Raw genomic sequence first — 15,705 nt, 5'->3', positions numbered from 1 at the left:
GTGTTGTATGGGTTCTATATAGCGCCAAACAGAACAGGGTTCTGCTGTGGTTGTGATGTCACGTTTGTATACAATAGAAGAACCCTTTATGGGAACCCTTTTTTTGCAGAGGCCCATTTAAGCATGCAAATGGTTCTTTGAGCGTTCATGGTTCTATATAGAACCATTGTCTTTGCTAAAGAGCCCTGGAAGAACAATCTTTTTTCTATGTAGAACCATGAACACTCTTAGAACCATTTGCATGCATGTAGGGTTATGATTCTTCGGATTGATAGATAATGTGTTGTACATCGTTCTAAATAGAACCTTTTTGAAAATGGCTCCAAAAAGGTTCCTTCAATTTTTCCATGCTTGACATCATAACAATAGCAGAACCCTTTTTGGTGCTTTATAGAACCATTTTCAATAGCACAATACCACAACCCTTTTTGGTGCTTTTTTTTAATGGTTCTATAAAGCACCAAAAAGGGTTCTGCTGTAGTTACAATGTCAAGTTTGTAAACAATAGAGGAATGCTTTTTTGCAGAGAACCATTTAAGCATGCAAATGGTTCTTCGAGTGTTCATGGTCACTATAGAACCATGTTTTTTTTTTTACCAAAGAACCACCTTTTTTAATTGGTTTTATATAGAAACATGAAAACTCAAAGAACCATTTGCATGCTTAAATGGTTCTCTGCAAAAAAGGGTTCACATTAGTGGTTCTTCTATTGTATACAAGCTTGACATCATAACTACAGCAGAACCCTTTTTGGTGTAGAACCATATACAACCCATTCTCCATCAATGAAGAACCATTTCACCATGCAAAGAACCCTTTAGGCATGCAGATGGTTCTAAGAGTGTTCATGGTCCTATATAGAACATATAGAGAACATTTTCCATTTGTCTGGTTGTAAAGAATGAACTAATATAACAATAATAATAATAATAATAATAATAATAATAATAGCACAGCACTATAACTGAGACATTATAGCATATGATGATACAGTTTACATTGAATACGGCTTTAGAGAGGCCTATAGCATCATTATTATCATTATCATTATTATTATTATTATTATTATTATTATTATTATTATTGTAGCCATAATAATATGATTGCACCATAGCTCACAGTTTCAAGACATGCTATGGTATGAATTTATGGTGTATTATTATATATCTGGGTTACAAACACAGTAAAATGAACAGTGCAGGTGTTTTAGTGCAGAAACTCAGCGTCACCCAAACACTCAATAAACACCAGCACTGATTTATTTTCTTCATCAATTATCTGTTGATACTGATATGATTCTGATTATTACTATTCAACCCTCGTTATTACTGCTGTTATTATCATCTTTCCCCCACCACAGCCACTCATATTCATACTTCACTGGTTTATTTTTTGCACATTTGTAAACATGGCATAAACTGGAGGTAATAAAAAAATATAAAACAACAACAATATTGAAATATGGCACGATTCGTCTCACAGGAAACCGACGTCACATCGTTATTTTCTCCATTTACAGCAGATATTTACACTGAGACACTGACAGGAAACACGTTACAGCCTCTATATCAGAGATGGACAGTCACCACACTCATCACCGTACACAGAACACTGGAAAATAAACACTGGAACTTCATATTCTCTCCACAGATAGTTCATAATTAATATTTGTGCTCTTCATTCTCCAGAAAATGAGCAATAAAGCTAAAACCTGGCCGAAACAGAGATGGACAGTGATGCAGCGAATGTGTCAAAGACCAGGAGTAAACATTATATCGGGACAACACCGGAATATTCCTGACGATACCTGTTTTCATATCGCAATATCAATATATATCAATATCTATCTATCTATGTATCTATATATACACCGTAATGTGGGCCGGCCTTCGTAAACAGACTGTAGGGTGAAGCACAAAGTCAACGACGAGATGGAAAGTGACCAGTTCAGTCAACACAGTACAAAAAAGTGCATAAACGAGCCCACCAATAAACGACGTCCATCGAGGAGGATGAATATCACCACGTTCCACACATCACCACCTGGAAGAGATGATCGGGTCACAGTAATGCTGCGCGTGTTGTGACTGTACAGCACATGCGGTGCAAACGACAAAGTCATGACCTCAGCAAATGGACCTCAACGAACCAGTTTTCGTCCCTGTTGGCGACTCTTTTCAAAAAAGGCTTAAAGTCGTGTGCAAAAGTTTTCAAATTTCATGTTTTTGTTGGTTTTCTAAGCATAATAAGTCCTTTAAATCAGTATTCTGCACAATTTAACACACAAACAACGTAAAATTTAACATATTGTAAACAAACATAAACAACATGTGGCCTGTGCAGGAGGCACATTTTATATTTAACGTTAATTTTGTTCCGATAGAATCAATTCGGCAGGAAACTGTGCGCTTATTTACACTTAGAAAACCTGCAACAGCAGGCAAGTTGATCAGGGTGCTGTAATTTTTGCATACGACTGTATATCTACAAATAAAGGTGCCAAAAAGTTTCTTTGCAGTGATGCTGTAGTAGAACCACTTCTGGTTCCCGTAGGTTCGGTGATCCCGTAATGAGAGTAAACACGTCTGGGGACGACTTGTTAAACTTTTGCTGCAGTAAACGAGGATCCCTCTAAACCCCGCCCCCCAAATTCCTCTAGTCTAGGGGTCCGGACCCAGATTCCAGTTTCAGCTAGTTAACTGAACCAGTGATGTCACTGATTAGCCACCTACACTGCAAAAACTAGTCTTGTCAAGTGAAATGATCTTAAATCTGCACTTAAGATGAGATTATCTGCTGATTTCTGGACACGATTTACTTGTTTTAGGTCATTTTATTAAGTAAGATTATCTCACTATACTGGCAGATAATTATGCTGGTTTCAAACTCGTTTCTTAAAACCAACACAGTGAGATAATTTTACTTCATAAAATCACTGAAAATGAGTGAAAATGTCTAGAAATGAGGTAAATAATCTTGAAATTAAGCTTACAACAATCTCAACATGAGAAATATTAGGTTTATTGACTATTTTTATAATAATTTAATTTACTATTTTTGCAGTGTAGCAGAAATGACAAAATCGAGGACTGGAAACGATTCGAGGTCCAGATTCGAAGATCTCAGCCTGGAGACTCAGACCTGGAGTAGAAACGATAGCAAAACAAACTAGCTAGCGAAGCACTATCGTTAGCTAATGAGCTGTTTGGAAGATTGTGACGTTTATTTTTACAACCAAATCACATCTAATTTGCATTTTTCAGGGGCTTTTTAAGCCACACTAACTTATGTTACATTGATGTGCTAACGACGGGCTTGTTGTTTGTCGGACGCTGTCAGTGAGCGCACCAGCGCCCCCTACTGTGAGCTCAGTGTTCACAAGCTGTCAGACTGGTCTATATATTTCACTCTCGGTTTGTTTCCACCCTAAAAAGGCTACATTTTACTTCGGACCTTCGTGGCTGCAGACCCTCAGTTCCCTGACCTGAACGATTTCTTGAATCTAAATTAGCGTGACATAAATAAAAAGTAGCTTTTTGTGGCTTAGCTTGTTTTTACGAGTAGCTCCACATTAATAGATCTAATAGATCACTTTCTAAAAGGGCGAGGACTGGACTGCTTTAAAGGACCAGTGTTATCAATGTGATCTGTAAACGTGAAGACCTGCCTGTTTGGACCCTTTTAGAATATTCTGCGCCAATAAATGGTTTCCTAGAAGCAAAGAACCCTTTTAGGAACCTTTATTTTTTTCTTGAAAATCCAAACCAGCTCTATAAAGAGTCACTTCTGAGGGCCTTTTATCCACGGGCCAAAAATTCTTCAGAAGATAAGCCTTCGTTCGCCTCACAGGGACAAAACGGCGTTTCAAAGACCCGCTTTCAGGTTCTAAAAGTGCATCAAAACATCAAGACGGTCATGCAGGTGTAAAATTTTTCTTTTTCTGTCCTTCTCTCAGGTTTGACCTTCATAAGGCCAGCAGGGTGGAGTTATCTGCGCCTGCTTTGGCCTTAGCCGCCCCGGCTTTCCCCTCAGAACCTTCCGAGTCTAAGTTTGGAAAGTCGAACACGGGCACGGCGCTGCTAACGCTAGTTCCGCAGGCTGGACTTAGTGTCGGAGTGCTGAGGGGGTCCAGACTGCCCCCCATTGTCATGTAGAGGGTCTCCCACTCAGTCAGGCCGAGAGATGCGCTGAGGTCAATGTCGGGCACCAGCAGGTCCATATCGTCGTCGTCATCTTCGCCGACCTTGGAGCCCAGGTCGTCCATCGGGACGTCTTTCACGTCTATGTAGGGTTCCAGTGCAGCGCTGGAGCACAGGAGAACATCGGAGTCTTCCGAGATGATGGGGCCAGTGGGCTCCAGTTCCTGGGGGCAGGTGGGTACCTGGCGGAGGCCCAGAGGAGAGGAGGGCATTTTGTCCAGGCTGATGGTGGAGGAAGGTGACTGGACGGGATTCGGATCATCCTGGAGCACGAGGGCAGATTTCGGAGGCTCTTCAGTGGGCTCCTCCTCCTCCTGCATCTCCGCTGGGATTTTGCAGTGGGGATTGTGGGTGGATAGCAGGAGCTCCAGCTGCTCTTTTTCCTTCATCAGGGTGCTGATCTCAGCCTGGAGAGCTGCTTTCTCCTCCTCTAGCTGGTCAGTTTCCTGAGGAACAACAAAATAAGGTCATATGAATACATTCTGCTTCATACAGTCTCACAAATCTCATTCGTCCAGTTACTCCCACTGTTCAGCCGAGACGTGTTTGGTGTCTGAAGTTTGATTCCTTAGTTTTAGCACTGGAGCTAGGAGGCTAATGTTGCTAACAAGCTAATGGAACCCATTATCATGGTGCTAACTCAGGCCTAAATCATCACAAACTCGTCTCAAACACTCTGATTAGACCTTTAAAGATGTTTTACGGACTGGACCACCATCAAACCTCACTCCTACAATCAATAATCCACCAAATAAATGCAGATTATCAAGACAAACGTCACATAAACACTGAACACTCACAGCCTGCAAACTGTCGGTGAGCTCACGGCGGCGGTTTCGACACTTCGCCGCCGCCAGTTTGTTTCTTTCCCTCCGAATTCTCCTCCTTTCTTCCTCCTCCGGGGACAACTGTTCAATAACGAGAAAAAAAACAATATTCAGATATTAACTGATACAATAAATCATGCTGTTTTACACCTGAAAGAAAACGTCTGTCTATTAGGAGATTCCAGAATAAGCAAAGTAAGAAGTATCTGAATATTTCACATCACGCAGCAAACAGTGTTTAATATGAAATACTGTTATTAACCTCAAAGTGTGGGATTTTGCTACCAGTTGCGTAATAAAGAATCATAATAAACAGAGTAAAATAAGCTTTATATATGCACAACTGTTGCTATTGAGCAATGGTTAGGCTTATTATTCACTATCTAATATGAATTATTTAGTATCTACTACAAATTATTCTGTATCAAATATTAATTATTTGCCACATACTGTGAATTATTCAGTATCTAATAAGAATTATTCAGTAACTACTATGAATTATTCAGTAACTACTACAAATTATTCAATATCTATTGTGAATTATTCAGTACATTTGACACTTTATTCAGTAACTACAATGAATTTTTCAATATCCACTGTGAATTATTCAACGTCTACTATGAATTATTCTGCATCTAGCATGAATTATTCAGTATCTACTACAAATGATTGAGTATCTACTATGAATTATTCAGTATCTACTACAAATGATTGAGTATCTACTATGAATTATTCAGTATCTACTATGAATTATTCAGCATTTAGTATAAATTATTCAATTTTTACGATTAATTATTCAGTATCTACTATAAATTCCTAGTACCTGCTCTTTCTGTCCCTTCCTGCGGCCTGCAGGGGCCCCGTGGCCTGCTTTGCGGGTGGACGGCTGAGCTTTCCTCTGTCCAGCCTGAGCTCTCTTCTGCTTTGCGGCGCCGCTGCAGGGACTGACTGATGAAATGTCAGTGGACAGGACCATCCACTTCAGATCCGGAGCCGTGGCTATGGCAGTGACCGTGGGGACAAAGGGGCCGTCGGCCGCGCCGCTGTCAGAGCCTCGGCCCTGAGCACGTCACACACACATCACACACCACACACACCAGACATCAGAGGCTCCAATAAGCTTTTTCACAGCACCGTCAGCAATGAAGCCTCCTGACAGCTCACCCAGCACTGCTCTGCTTTCTAGCATGCACCCCTTTGTCTCCGCATATCAACGACATCAGCCTCACTATGCAATCATTATATACATGCATACATAATCTTCACCATCACCATCATCATCTGTACCTGCGCACTCTTCATCTTGCTCTCCGGGCAGAGGGCAGCGCGAGACGAAGATTTAGGCATCTCCTCAAACTGCGAGCACCAAAACAACAAACAGCAGCGTCTGTGCAGTGAATCGCAGGAGCACCAGCCTTTCCCTGAGAGCTGCTTCTGCAGTCTTCCTCTTTTTTCTGAAGGGCTTTGTGTTTACTAGGCTACACCTGGATGCGCGAGCCCGCTCCCTCGCTCCCTCTCTCTCCTCTCTGATAGTGAGGGAGAATTTTTATGAATGAAATCTATGAGACGAGACCGTACCATGTTCAGAGCTGGAGGGGGGGTGGGGGTGGTTGGGATGAGGAGGGAGGGGGAGGGGGGCAGTGAACCGGACTGTTTCATTCAGCCTGTGCGCTGCAGAGGTGCTGAGGCGCTGGTGAAGATGGGAGCTGCCAGATTTCACTCAGTGTTCTGCTTATTTTGCGCAATGAAGTGAAACCCAGGCGCTTTCGCAACAGTAAATCAGAGCGTCTGCGTCGGTCAGCGCTGCTGATCGGACCTGCGGCCTCTTTGTGTTGCTCAGTGTAAATATTGTGTAAGAGGGTCCGGCGCACACAGCAGAACAGGCTCTAGGCTGACAGTGCGAGTAGAATGTGTCCCAGAGCCACCGCAGGCTTATACAGTGGGTTCTCAAGGGTTCTTTAGCAAGAGGACATTTCCCTGCTTAAATGATTCTTTGCATGGGGAAATACTGTTCAGATTTAAGCATGCAAATGGTCCTATATAGAACCCACGGCTCTAAATATGCCTAAATGGTTCTCTACATGGGCAGAAGGTTCTAATATGCATACACTAGCTCAGAAATGACTCCTGGCTCAAAAATGACTCCCCAAGGGTTCTACAGAAAGGAGAACGGTTCTCTTTATGACCATGAGTCCTGTATAGAACCATTTCCCTGCTTAAATGGTTCTTTGCATGGTGAAATTGTTCTTCAGTTGGGCAAATTTCTTCAGATTTAAGCATGCAAATGGTTCTATATAGAACCCATGGTTCTAGATATGCTCAAATGGCTCTTTGCATAAACCTTCTTTGTGCTTATTTAAATCTACGAGTTTTATATAGATCCCATGGATCTAGATATGCTTGAATGGCTCTCTGCTTGGGGAAAAGGTTCTAGTATAGGCTCCCAGAGCCACTTCAGGCTTATGCAGTGGCTCAGAGTTCACTGCTCAAGGGTTCTTTAGCAAGGGGAACGGTTCTAATTAGGACCGTAAGTCCTATATAGAACCATTTCCCTGCTTATATGGTTCTTTGTATGAGCCCTCTTTAAGCATATTTAGATCCAGAAGTGCTATATAGATCTCATGGTTCTAAATGTGCTTAAATGGTTCTGTGCCTAAACCTTCTTTAGGCATATTTACATCTATGGGTTTTATAAAGATTGCATGGCTTTAAATATGCTTGAAAGGTTCTCTGCATGGGGAAAGAGTTCTTCAGATTGATGGAGAATGTGTTGCTGGTTCTATATAGCACCAAAAAGGGTTCTGCTATTGTTGACATCGTAACAGTGCTATATTGAACCATTTTCAAAAATGTTCTGTATAGAACCTTATGCAACACATCCTCCATTATTCTGAAGAACGATTTTACCATGCAGAGAACCATTTAAGCATGCGAATGATTCTATAGGGAACTCGTGGTTCTAAATATCTCTGAAAGGCTATTTGCATGAGCCTTCTTTAAGTATATTTAGAGCCATGGGTTCTGTATAGATTGCATGGTTTTAAATCTGCTTGAATGGTTCTCTGCATGGGGAAACGTTCTTCAGATTGAAGAAGGATGTGTTGCATATGGTTCTGTATAGCACCAAAAAGGGTTCTGCTCTTGTTGACATTGTAACATTGTGTTATACAGAACCATTTTCAAAAAGGTTCCATATAGAACACATCCTCCATCTATCTGTAGAACCATTTCACGATGCAGAGATCTCCTTATGCATGTAAACGGCTGTTCTAAACGTGCTTAACTGGTTCTCTGCATGGAGAAATAATTCTGCAGATAGAAGGAGAATTTGTTCTTGGTTCTACAGCACTAAAAAGGGTTCTGCTGTGGTTACTGAGCCAAGCTTGTAACAATAAAAGAGCCCTGTCTATACATAGAACCATAGGACCCAGTACAACACATTCTCCATCAATATGAAGAACCATTTCACCATACAGAGAACCACTTAAGCACATTCAGCACTCGTGGTTCTAGATAGAACCATTCCCTTTGATCAAAACCCTTGAAGCACCGTGCACGGTACGTTTCAGTATTTGCCTGCTTCGCCCGCTCGCAGTTGCGCGAGGACGTGACTAAAAACGCTCGTGGACGTCGATAAAAGAGGTATTGGTGAATAATCGCGCGCGGCGTGATCCTCGAGCGAATCTCAGTCTCTGTCTCACACTTGAACCCACTGGAGTGACGAACGATCTGCTGCAGCAACAAGACGCGCTGTGTCGCCAGCGCCGGCGGCAGCCATTCAGCGGACGGAGAGCTCTCGCCTGCACGTGTAGCAACCAATCACGACGCGGCATTCTCCTCGTCCCTGAGCGAGGGGAGCCAATCGGAGCTGGCCTCTCCATATATGGAGTTTCCGGAGCGCTATTGCAGCAGCAGCGGCGGCAGCGGCGCCTATTTCTGTCTCATATGGGACTTAATTAAATGACATTGAAGTGACGAAAACGTCACCAAACATCCAGATTTATTTTAAAGCGTGATTTCTCCACGATCGCCCCCCCCATCCACCCCCACCCCACTTTTAATACTTATAACGAATCAGTGATGGAATATAACCCTGCTAAGCTATTTATTTCTCCCCTGAAGACCCCTTTGTCCCACGTTGGGGGGTCGTCTGGTGAGGATGACTCTATATTTAGCCAAAAATGAGATGAGGTAACCCCGGCCTCCCTCTGGAATCTGTGTGTGTGTGTGTGTGTGTGTGTGTGTGTGTGTGTGTGTGTGTGTGATTCCCGGCAGGCCCACGCCCCTACAGTCCAGTTTTCCGGCAGCCTGTCAGCCTTTCAGCCCCAGTGCAGGACAGCCTGTGTCGGTCAGCATGTCCAGCGCTACCGGGAAGTGGGTCCACTTGGTGCTGGGCCCCTCATGATAACCTTTCAAATGCAAAGCAAACCGCTTTGAACGCACTTTAGGTCTGAAAAGAGCACAGACCTGGTCTGAAAAAGCAACATATAGTCTTTAAGTCATAACTAGTTTGCATATGAACAAAAATACAATCTAATTTTGTGATTATTAATAATAACAACCTTTATTTGTTTAGCACCTTTCACAGAAGAGAGCAGCTCAAAGTGCTTTAAAGAGTGTTGAAAGAAAAAATGGCATTCAGAAATAATTAAAAAGTAATAAAAAACGGATTTTTCCACAAAATATATGATATACAAAGACATATTAAGCAATGCATGCTCGATTTCACTGCTGCAAAGAACAATGTTGTGCACATTTGACGCTATTTTTGAGCAAAAAGTGCCCCAAAAGTAAAAGTTATTAAAGTTCTGAGCGCCAGAATGGGTCGCGGGGTCATTCCTGAACGGAGAGAGCCGAAAATAGAGCGAAATAAAGGAGAACAAATGGAGTGTAAAGTTTTGCTGCTGCCAGTTCGCTCCAGTTTCAGCTGCACCGCGTCACTGACGCCAATGGGAGGGGCGTTGCCCGGACAACGCGGAATAGGAGGGGCGTTGCCCGGACGACGTAGAATGGGAGGGCCGTTGCCCGGACGACGCGGAACGGTAAACAAAACACGGCCAGAGCAGCGCAGTTAATCAATAACAAAACCTGTCTATTCCGCTAATTTCTCACCGTTTAGCGACAGAACATGGAAATGTGGGTGCAGATTTCACAAAAACAAGTGTTTATTTCACTCCGACGCAGCGAGGAAAGGCTGAAAATAGAAGGAAAATAAAAGAAAAGGCTTGATCTGATTATAAATAATGTACGGGATGAGCTTGTTTACTTTCACTGTACATAAAACCGCTGCAACCTTCTGAGTTTCCTGGGTACCTCAAAACTTAAAGTGATATTAACCAATATTTTCTCTTAACCTAATAATAGAGGTTCGGTGAACTCTGGGAAATTAAAAAGTTGCATATTTTTTCAGTATGTTTATTTATTTATTTATTGTTTATTTATTATTTAACTATTTTGCTTTGCTTATAGTTTGTTTATTTATCAGCTTTTGCTTTTAGCCTGTGTTTTTTTTTTCCTCTCATTTCCAAAGTCAGTCAGTTGAGCACGTAGAACATGTGGTGAGCACGCAGGTAAACCGGGACACACCTGCACGTTCCTCACAGGTACAAACCCCGCCCTGACCAATCACCTAGTTCTCACAGAAACACGACAGGAATGTTCATACATACACTAAATCAATCAATCAATCAATAAAATAAAAAATACACCAAACTTTAAAAATATAATCACAATCACAGAACAGATGAATAATTATATATATATATATATATATATACATATATATATATATATATATATATATATATATATATATATATAAACACAAACTACACTCTTAAAAAAGGTTCTTCAAGGGTTCTTTAGTAAAGACAGTGGCTCTACACTTAAAGAGTTCTCTGCATGGTGAGACTGTCCTTCAGACTGGGTTGTGTTTGGTTCTGTGTGGCACCAAACAGGGTTCTGCTGTTAAAAGCTTGACAAGCTGGAACCCTTTTGGTGCTATCTAGAGCCATTTTCACAAAGGTGCTATATAGAACCATACACAACAGAATCTGAAGACTGTGTTGTATATGGTTCTATGTGACACCAAAGAGGGTTCTGCTGTTACAATGTGGCACTAAAAGGGGTTCTCTTGTTACAAAGAACCATTTTCAAAACGGTGCTATATAGAAACATACGCAGCATAATCTAAAGAACCATTTCACAATGCAGAAAACAAAGCATGGTAAATGCTTCTTTGAGTGTCCCTGGTTCTAAATATAACCATTCCCTTTACTAGAGAACCTCTGGAGAACCATCTTTTCCAAGAATGTGCCTACCGTTACCACAGTGAGCTCTCGAACCAAACAAACGTCTTGTTTTGTTCTTTCAAACAATCCAAACACACACGGCAAAAACTTCACAGGCAGTTTTTTTACGTAACGTCTCTCTCTCTTTCACTCTCTCTCTCACACACACACACACACACACTCCGTACAGAGTGTTTCCCAGCAGCGCTCCGCCCTCACAGGATGCTTTCCATATAAGGGCAATGACGTCTTGGGATACCCTGCTATGGAACGTCACCCATAGAGACTAAAAACATACAAACGGAATATAAAATCATACATAAAATGATTGTTCTTCGCTTAAAATGCGTGGCGTGATTTTTAAGAAGGAATTTCAGCTTCAAAACGCAATAAACAGCGTTATTTTCCCGCTTCTGAATGTTTGTTTTTATTTGTTTGGGAGCTCGAACGTTCCGACGTAGTTCCCGCCCCTTGCCTGCGTCATTCTCGGGCAGAGTATAAATACGGCGCTGGCTCGCTGGTCTCGGCACTCAAACTTTGGACTCTGAGGGAGAAACAGAGAGACTTAACCAACCTAGACGCGATCTTTTCGCCGCAGGAGCGCTTTAACTCGCAGTTGTTGGACGTTTTGGACGCTTTCCGAGTGGGGAAAGGTGAAGAAAGGATGATGTTTACCAGTCTTGATTGTGACTCGTCTTCCCGCTGCAGCAGCGCTTCTCCGGCTGGAGTTTACAGCCTCAGCCACTCTCAGGTAGCTAACATTTTAGCTCTTAAAGCCGTGTTATTTTCGTCTAGCATGGATATTTTATGGTTATAGACCCGATAAGTTACGTACTTAAATGAATAAGCTCGGTTTTCTAACTTATTCTCATGTGAGCACGAATTCGAACGAGAATCTGGCGATTGTTTTCTAGAAATATATGAACTAAAATTCTGTTCTCTTTCTCCTTTTAGGACTTTGCTGACATGGCCGATTCCCCTGCTCCTTTCGTGCCTACGGTCACGGCCATCTCCTCCTGCCCTGACCTGCAGTGGATGGTCCAGTCGGTGGTGTCTTCAGTGGCTCCATCCACCGGCAGAGCTCATCCTTACAGCCCCAACACAAGCACATCTTTCTCCAGGGCTAGAACCCAAGGAAACAAGGCCCAGAGCTCCAGCAGGAGGGGCAGAATGGAGCAGGTAGATGTCTTTTTGTTGTTGTTTATTATTGGATATAGCCTCCCTGCTAATGCTCAATACCGTATTCGAATGTGGGTAAGCTAAATTTTTCTCGCTGTCTCTTACAGCTTGCTCCAGAGGAGGAGGAGAAGAGGAGGCTCCGCCGCGAGCGAAACAAGATGGCCGCGGCCAAGTGCCGCAACAGGAGACGGGAACTCACGGACACCCTTCAAGCTGTAAGTATCTTCGTTTTCGTAGCTAGCCGAACTTTCCGTTGACCAGGTTATCTGCGTGAAATCACATGACAACGAACTAATGAGCTCTTCTTTCTTTTCCCCCTAGGAAACTGACAAGCTTGAGGATGAGAAGTCGGCCCTGCAGAACGACATCGCCAACCTGCTCAAAGAGAAAGAGAGGCTGGAGTTCATCCTGGCCGCCCACCGCCCCATCTGCAAGATCCCGTCCGAGATGGACGCCACCACCGCCGCCACCTTCACCAACACTTCCTCGCCCGAGCCCATATCCGAGATCCAGAACATGGTGACCTCCACAGCTTCCAGACTGACCAGCACGACTTCGGTGACCACCACCTCTTCCTCCGTGTTCTCCACCCCATCCGTTGACCTCCTGACCTCCACTGTAAAGATCTCTGACCTCGACCCATCCCTGGAGGCTTCCCTGGAGCTCCTGACAAAGGCTGAGCTGGACACGGCGCGCTCCGTGCCGGACGTGGACCTGTCCAGCTCGCTGTACACTCAGGACTGGGAGCCCCTGTACACACCGGCCAACCTGGACCTGGAGCCCCTCTGCACGCCCGTGGTCACCTGCACGCCCGCCGGCACCACCTACACGTCTTCCTTCGTCTTCTCGTACCCGGACGGCGACATCTTCCCCAACTGCGGCCAGATCCACCGCCGCGGTAGCAGCAGCAACGAGCAGTCGTCCGATTCCCTCAACTCCCCCACGCTGCTGACCTTATGAACTTGACGGATGCGATTAAAAACGGCGGGGTGCAGATCTCTGACCTCAACGATTGAACGATTCGGCACGTCATGACCTCGCCGCTAATTGAAAATGGTCTGTATTGTAGTCAACACTTCAAGATTCCAAGTAGAAGATGGACGCAGTCGAAATGCCAGTCTGCAGCACCCCCGTCCACTATAGACTCGATCCTTATTAACACTGACCTTAAAGACTTTAACAGTGCAGGGCTACGGAACTGATCCACTAAGCAATGGTTGCTTTATATGTACTGCATATTTATCTTTTTGCATATGTAGCAAGTTTAAGCATGGTTGAGTAACGTTTGTTTCTAGATAGATAGATAAATAAATAGATATCATTATTATGCAGATTATAATGTATAGATTTGAGTTTACTGGTGCTAGATACCTGTAATGTGGTCTGAGCAATAGAACTGACCTATTTGTTTTCCACATGTGTGAACTGTGCATCTTCTTTATTAAACAGTTGTGCTTAAACATTATGACGGAATGGTCTGACGTCCGAGTATGAAGTTTTCTGTGAAAACGTTCTTTAATTTATGGATTTTTATTTTTGTACTGAAATGTGAAGGCAAACTGAGCAACGTTTGCAAAGCTAGAAATAAACATATTGAATGTATGTGTTTCTATGCTGTCTTGACTTCTTTATAAAGTTGTTTGCTTTAATATTTACTGAGACCCTTTAGGTCTGACCTTACTAGCTTTCTGAAGGCCTCAGCAGATGAGAAACCTGCTTTAGCGGGAGCAGTGTAATAATATTTGTGCTGATCTCAGCCCGTTCAGTCCTGGAGCGCTGCTACGTCACAGATGATAATCTGCACGTAGAGAGAATCTGATAAAAAAAACAGAACTTTCTGGAACTTTCCTACCCGAGCAGGCACTGGGAAACTTAGCCCTGTTGCTAAAAGCTTTTGGTTCATGGACTTTTTCTTTCCTTTTCCAGTCAGCCTACTTTTCAACCAGTTCCTCACTTTGGTGGAAAGAAAACCGACACCATGAGAAAACACAACCGTGTCTTATCGAGCAGAACAGACGGAGAAACCTTTCAAAGGAAAAAACAAACCACTCAGATTAGAGCTGCTCTCAGCATAAATGCATAAATTCTGATTCTTTATCCAGCCGTCGAGCTGAAGCTTTGCCGTTTCTTATCAGGTGTCGAGTGAGGAATGAAATACAGCTCCTCTGGAAACACGGCGGTGTGCTTAACAAAAAAACAGAGCAATAAAGACAATCCATGAACTGCTTAACACTCAACAGTTCCAAAACACTTCTCGCCGCAGACGCCTAGTTCTGAGAAACACCTTTACTTGGCACATTACGGAGTCTAAAGTTATTCATCATGCTTGTTTGCAAACGTCACTTTCAGAAACCATCCATTTAAAGTTCCTCCAGGGAAGCAAAAGCGCTTCTTCTGTGGCATCAGAACAATGAACAAAGACACATAGGCAATGCTTATCAGAAATGACGGCACACGGCTGAGTTCTCATAAATGACCAGCGAACCTTTCAGAATTAGAATTATGTTCATTTTCCATGAATATGGATGTATAGTAGGAATTTTCTGCATTCAAAACAATTCACATTTATACTCTAATATTACTGAACCTTCAATAAACCAGGGGGCAATTTACTACAGATGGGCGATACAGAATAAATATAATATTTTGATATTTAGACATTTTCACAATAATAAATATCCTAATGCAATTAAAATATCCTAACCCAGTTACTGCTGGTTACTAACTAAAAAATGGTTTCATTGTGAGTAGAGCTGGACGATACTAGAGTATTGTAATACTTCAAGAACTTTTCACAATACAGGATGTGTCATAATATTTTTTTTCTGGAACAGAGAAAAAAGAACCTACTTTAAAAAATACTATCAAAAACTGTAAACATCGTGATTTTGATTCAGTATCTGCCACTAAATCCAGTTAAATAGACAAATTCTGCTCTCTTTATAATGAAACATGCAGTTGGTCAGTGTCCACAAGCACTGATGATAAACACGATATGATCAGAAAAGCTTATTGTATTGTACTGTGACTTAATTTAGAAGACTTTTCTGAGAATTTGAGGTGATTTTATCTATGAAAATTGTCTAATTCCTTCAAGCTGTCTTGGAAAAAAAAAAGCCATATTCCTCAACACGTTATTTGCCGATGGAACTTGACGACGTCACTGGGCAAAATGACTTAACACAAGCTGAGATAGGCTGTAACCTTATA

The 15,705-nt window shown here is 42.6% G+C and overlaps 2 protein-coding genes across 3 annotated transcripts; one reads left to right on the top strand and one right to left on the bottom strand.

Annotated features, from left to right (window-relative positions):
• Nucleotides 1–1,369: 1,369 nt before the first annotated feature.
• Nucleotides 1,370–11,484, bottom strand: si:ch211-153j24.3 (proto-oncogene c-Fos). Of its 2 annotated transcripts, none has more exons than XM_036582490.1 (4): nucleotides 11,347–11,484; nucleotides 5,850–6,086; nucleotides 5,000–5,107; nucleotides 1,370–4,645 (listed from the first exon to the last, which is right to left on the bottom strand). In XM_036582490.1, exons 2-4 carry the CDS (start codon nucleotides 6,000–6,002, stop codon nucleotides 3,965–3,967), a joined length of 942 nt encoding a protein of 313 aa, XP_036438383.1. In that variant the 5' UTR covers nucleotides 6,003–6,086; nucleotides 11,347–11,484; the 3' UTR covers nucleotides 1,370–3,964. The 2 variants fall into 2 exon arrangements, with proteins under 2 accessions (XP_036438383.1, XP_036438382.1); XM_036582489.1 differs by lacking the exon at nucleotides 11,347–11,484 and adding an exon at nucleotides 6,314–6,635.
• A 347-nt stretch (nucleotides 11,485–11,831) lies between these two features.
• Nucleotides 11,832–14,097, top strand: fosab (v-fos FBJ murine osteosarcoma viral oncogene homolog Ab). Its single transcript, XM_036582488.1, has 4 exons — nucleotides 11,832–12,067; nucleotides 12,271–12,495; nucleotides 12,603–12,710; nucleotides 12,817–14,097. The coding sequence occupies exons 1-4, from the start codon at nucleotides 11,981–11,983 to the stop codon at nucleotides 13,453–13,455; spliced, it is 1,059 nt and encodes a 352-aa protein (XP_036438381.1). The 5' UTR covers nucleotides 11,832–11,980; the 3' UTR covers nucleotides 13,456–14,097.
• Nucleotides 14,098–15,705: the final 1,608 nt, after the last annotated feature.

The sequence above is a fragment of the Colossoma macropomum genome, unplaced genomic scaffold (assembly GCF_904425465.1).
Source record: "Colossoma macropomum unplaced genomic scaffold, Colossoma_macropomum, whole genome shotgun sequence".
Classification (NCBI taxonomy): domain Eukaryota; kingdom Metazoa; phylum Chordata; class Actinopteri; order Characiformes; family Serrasalmidae; genus Colossoma; species Colossoma macropomum.
The sequence above is the reverse complement of the archived record's forward strand: the minus strand, read 5'-3'. Positions and strand labels throughout refer to the sequence as shown.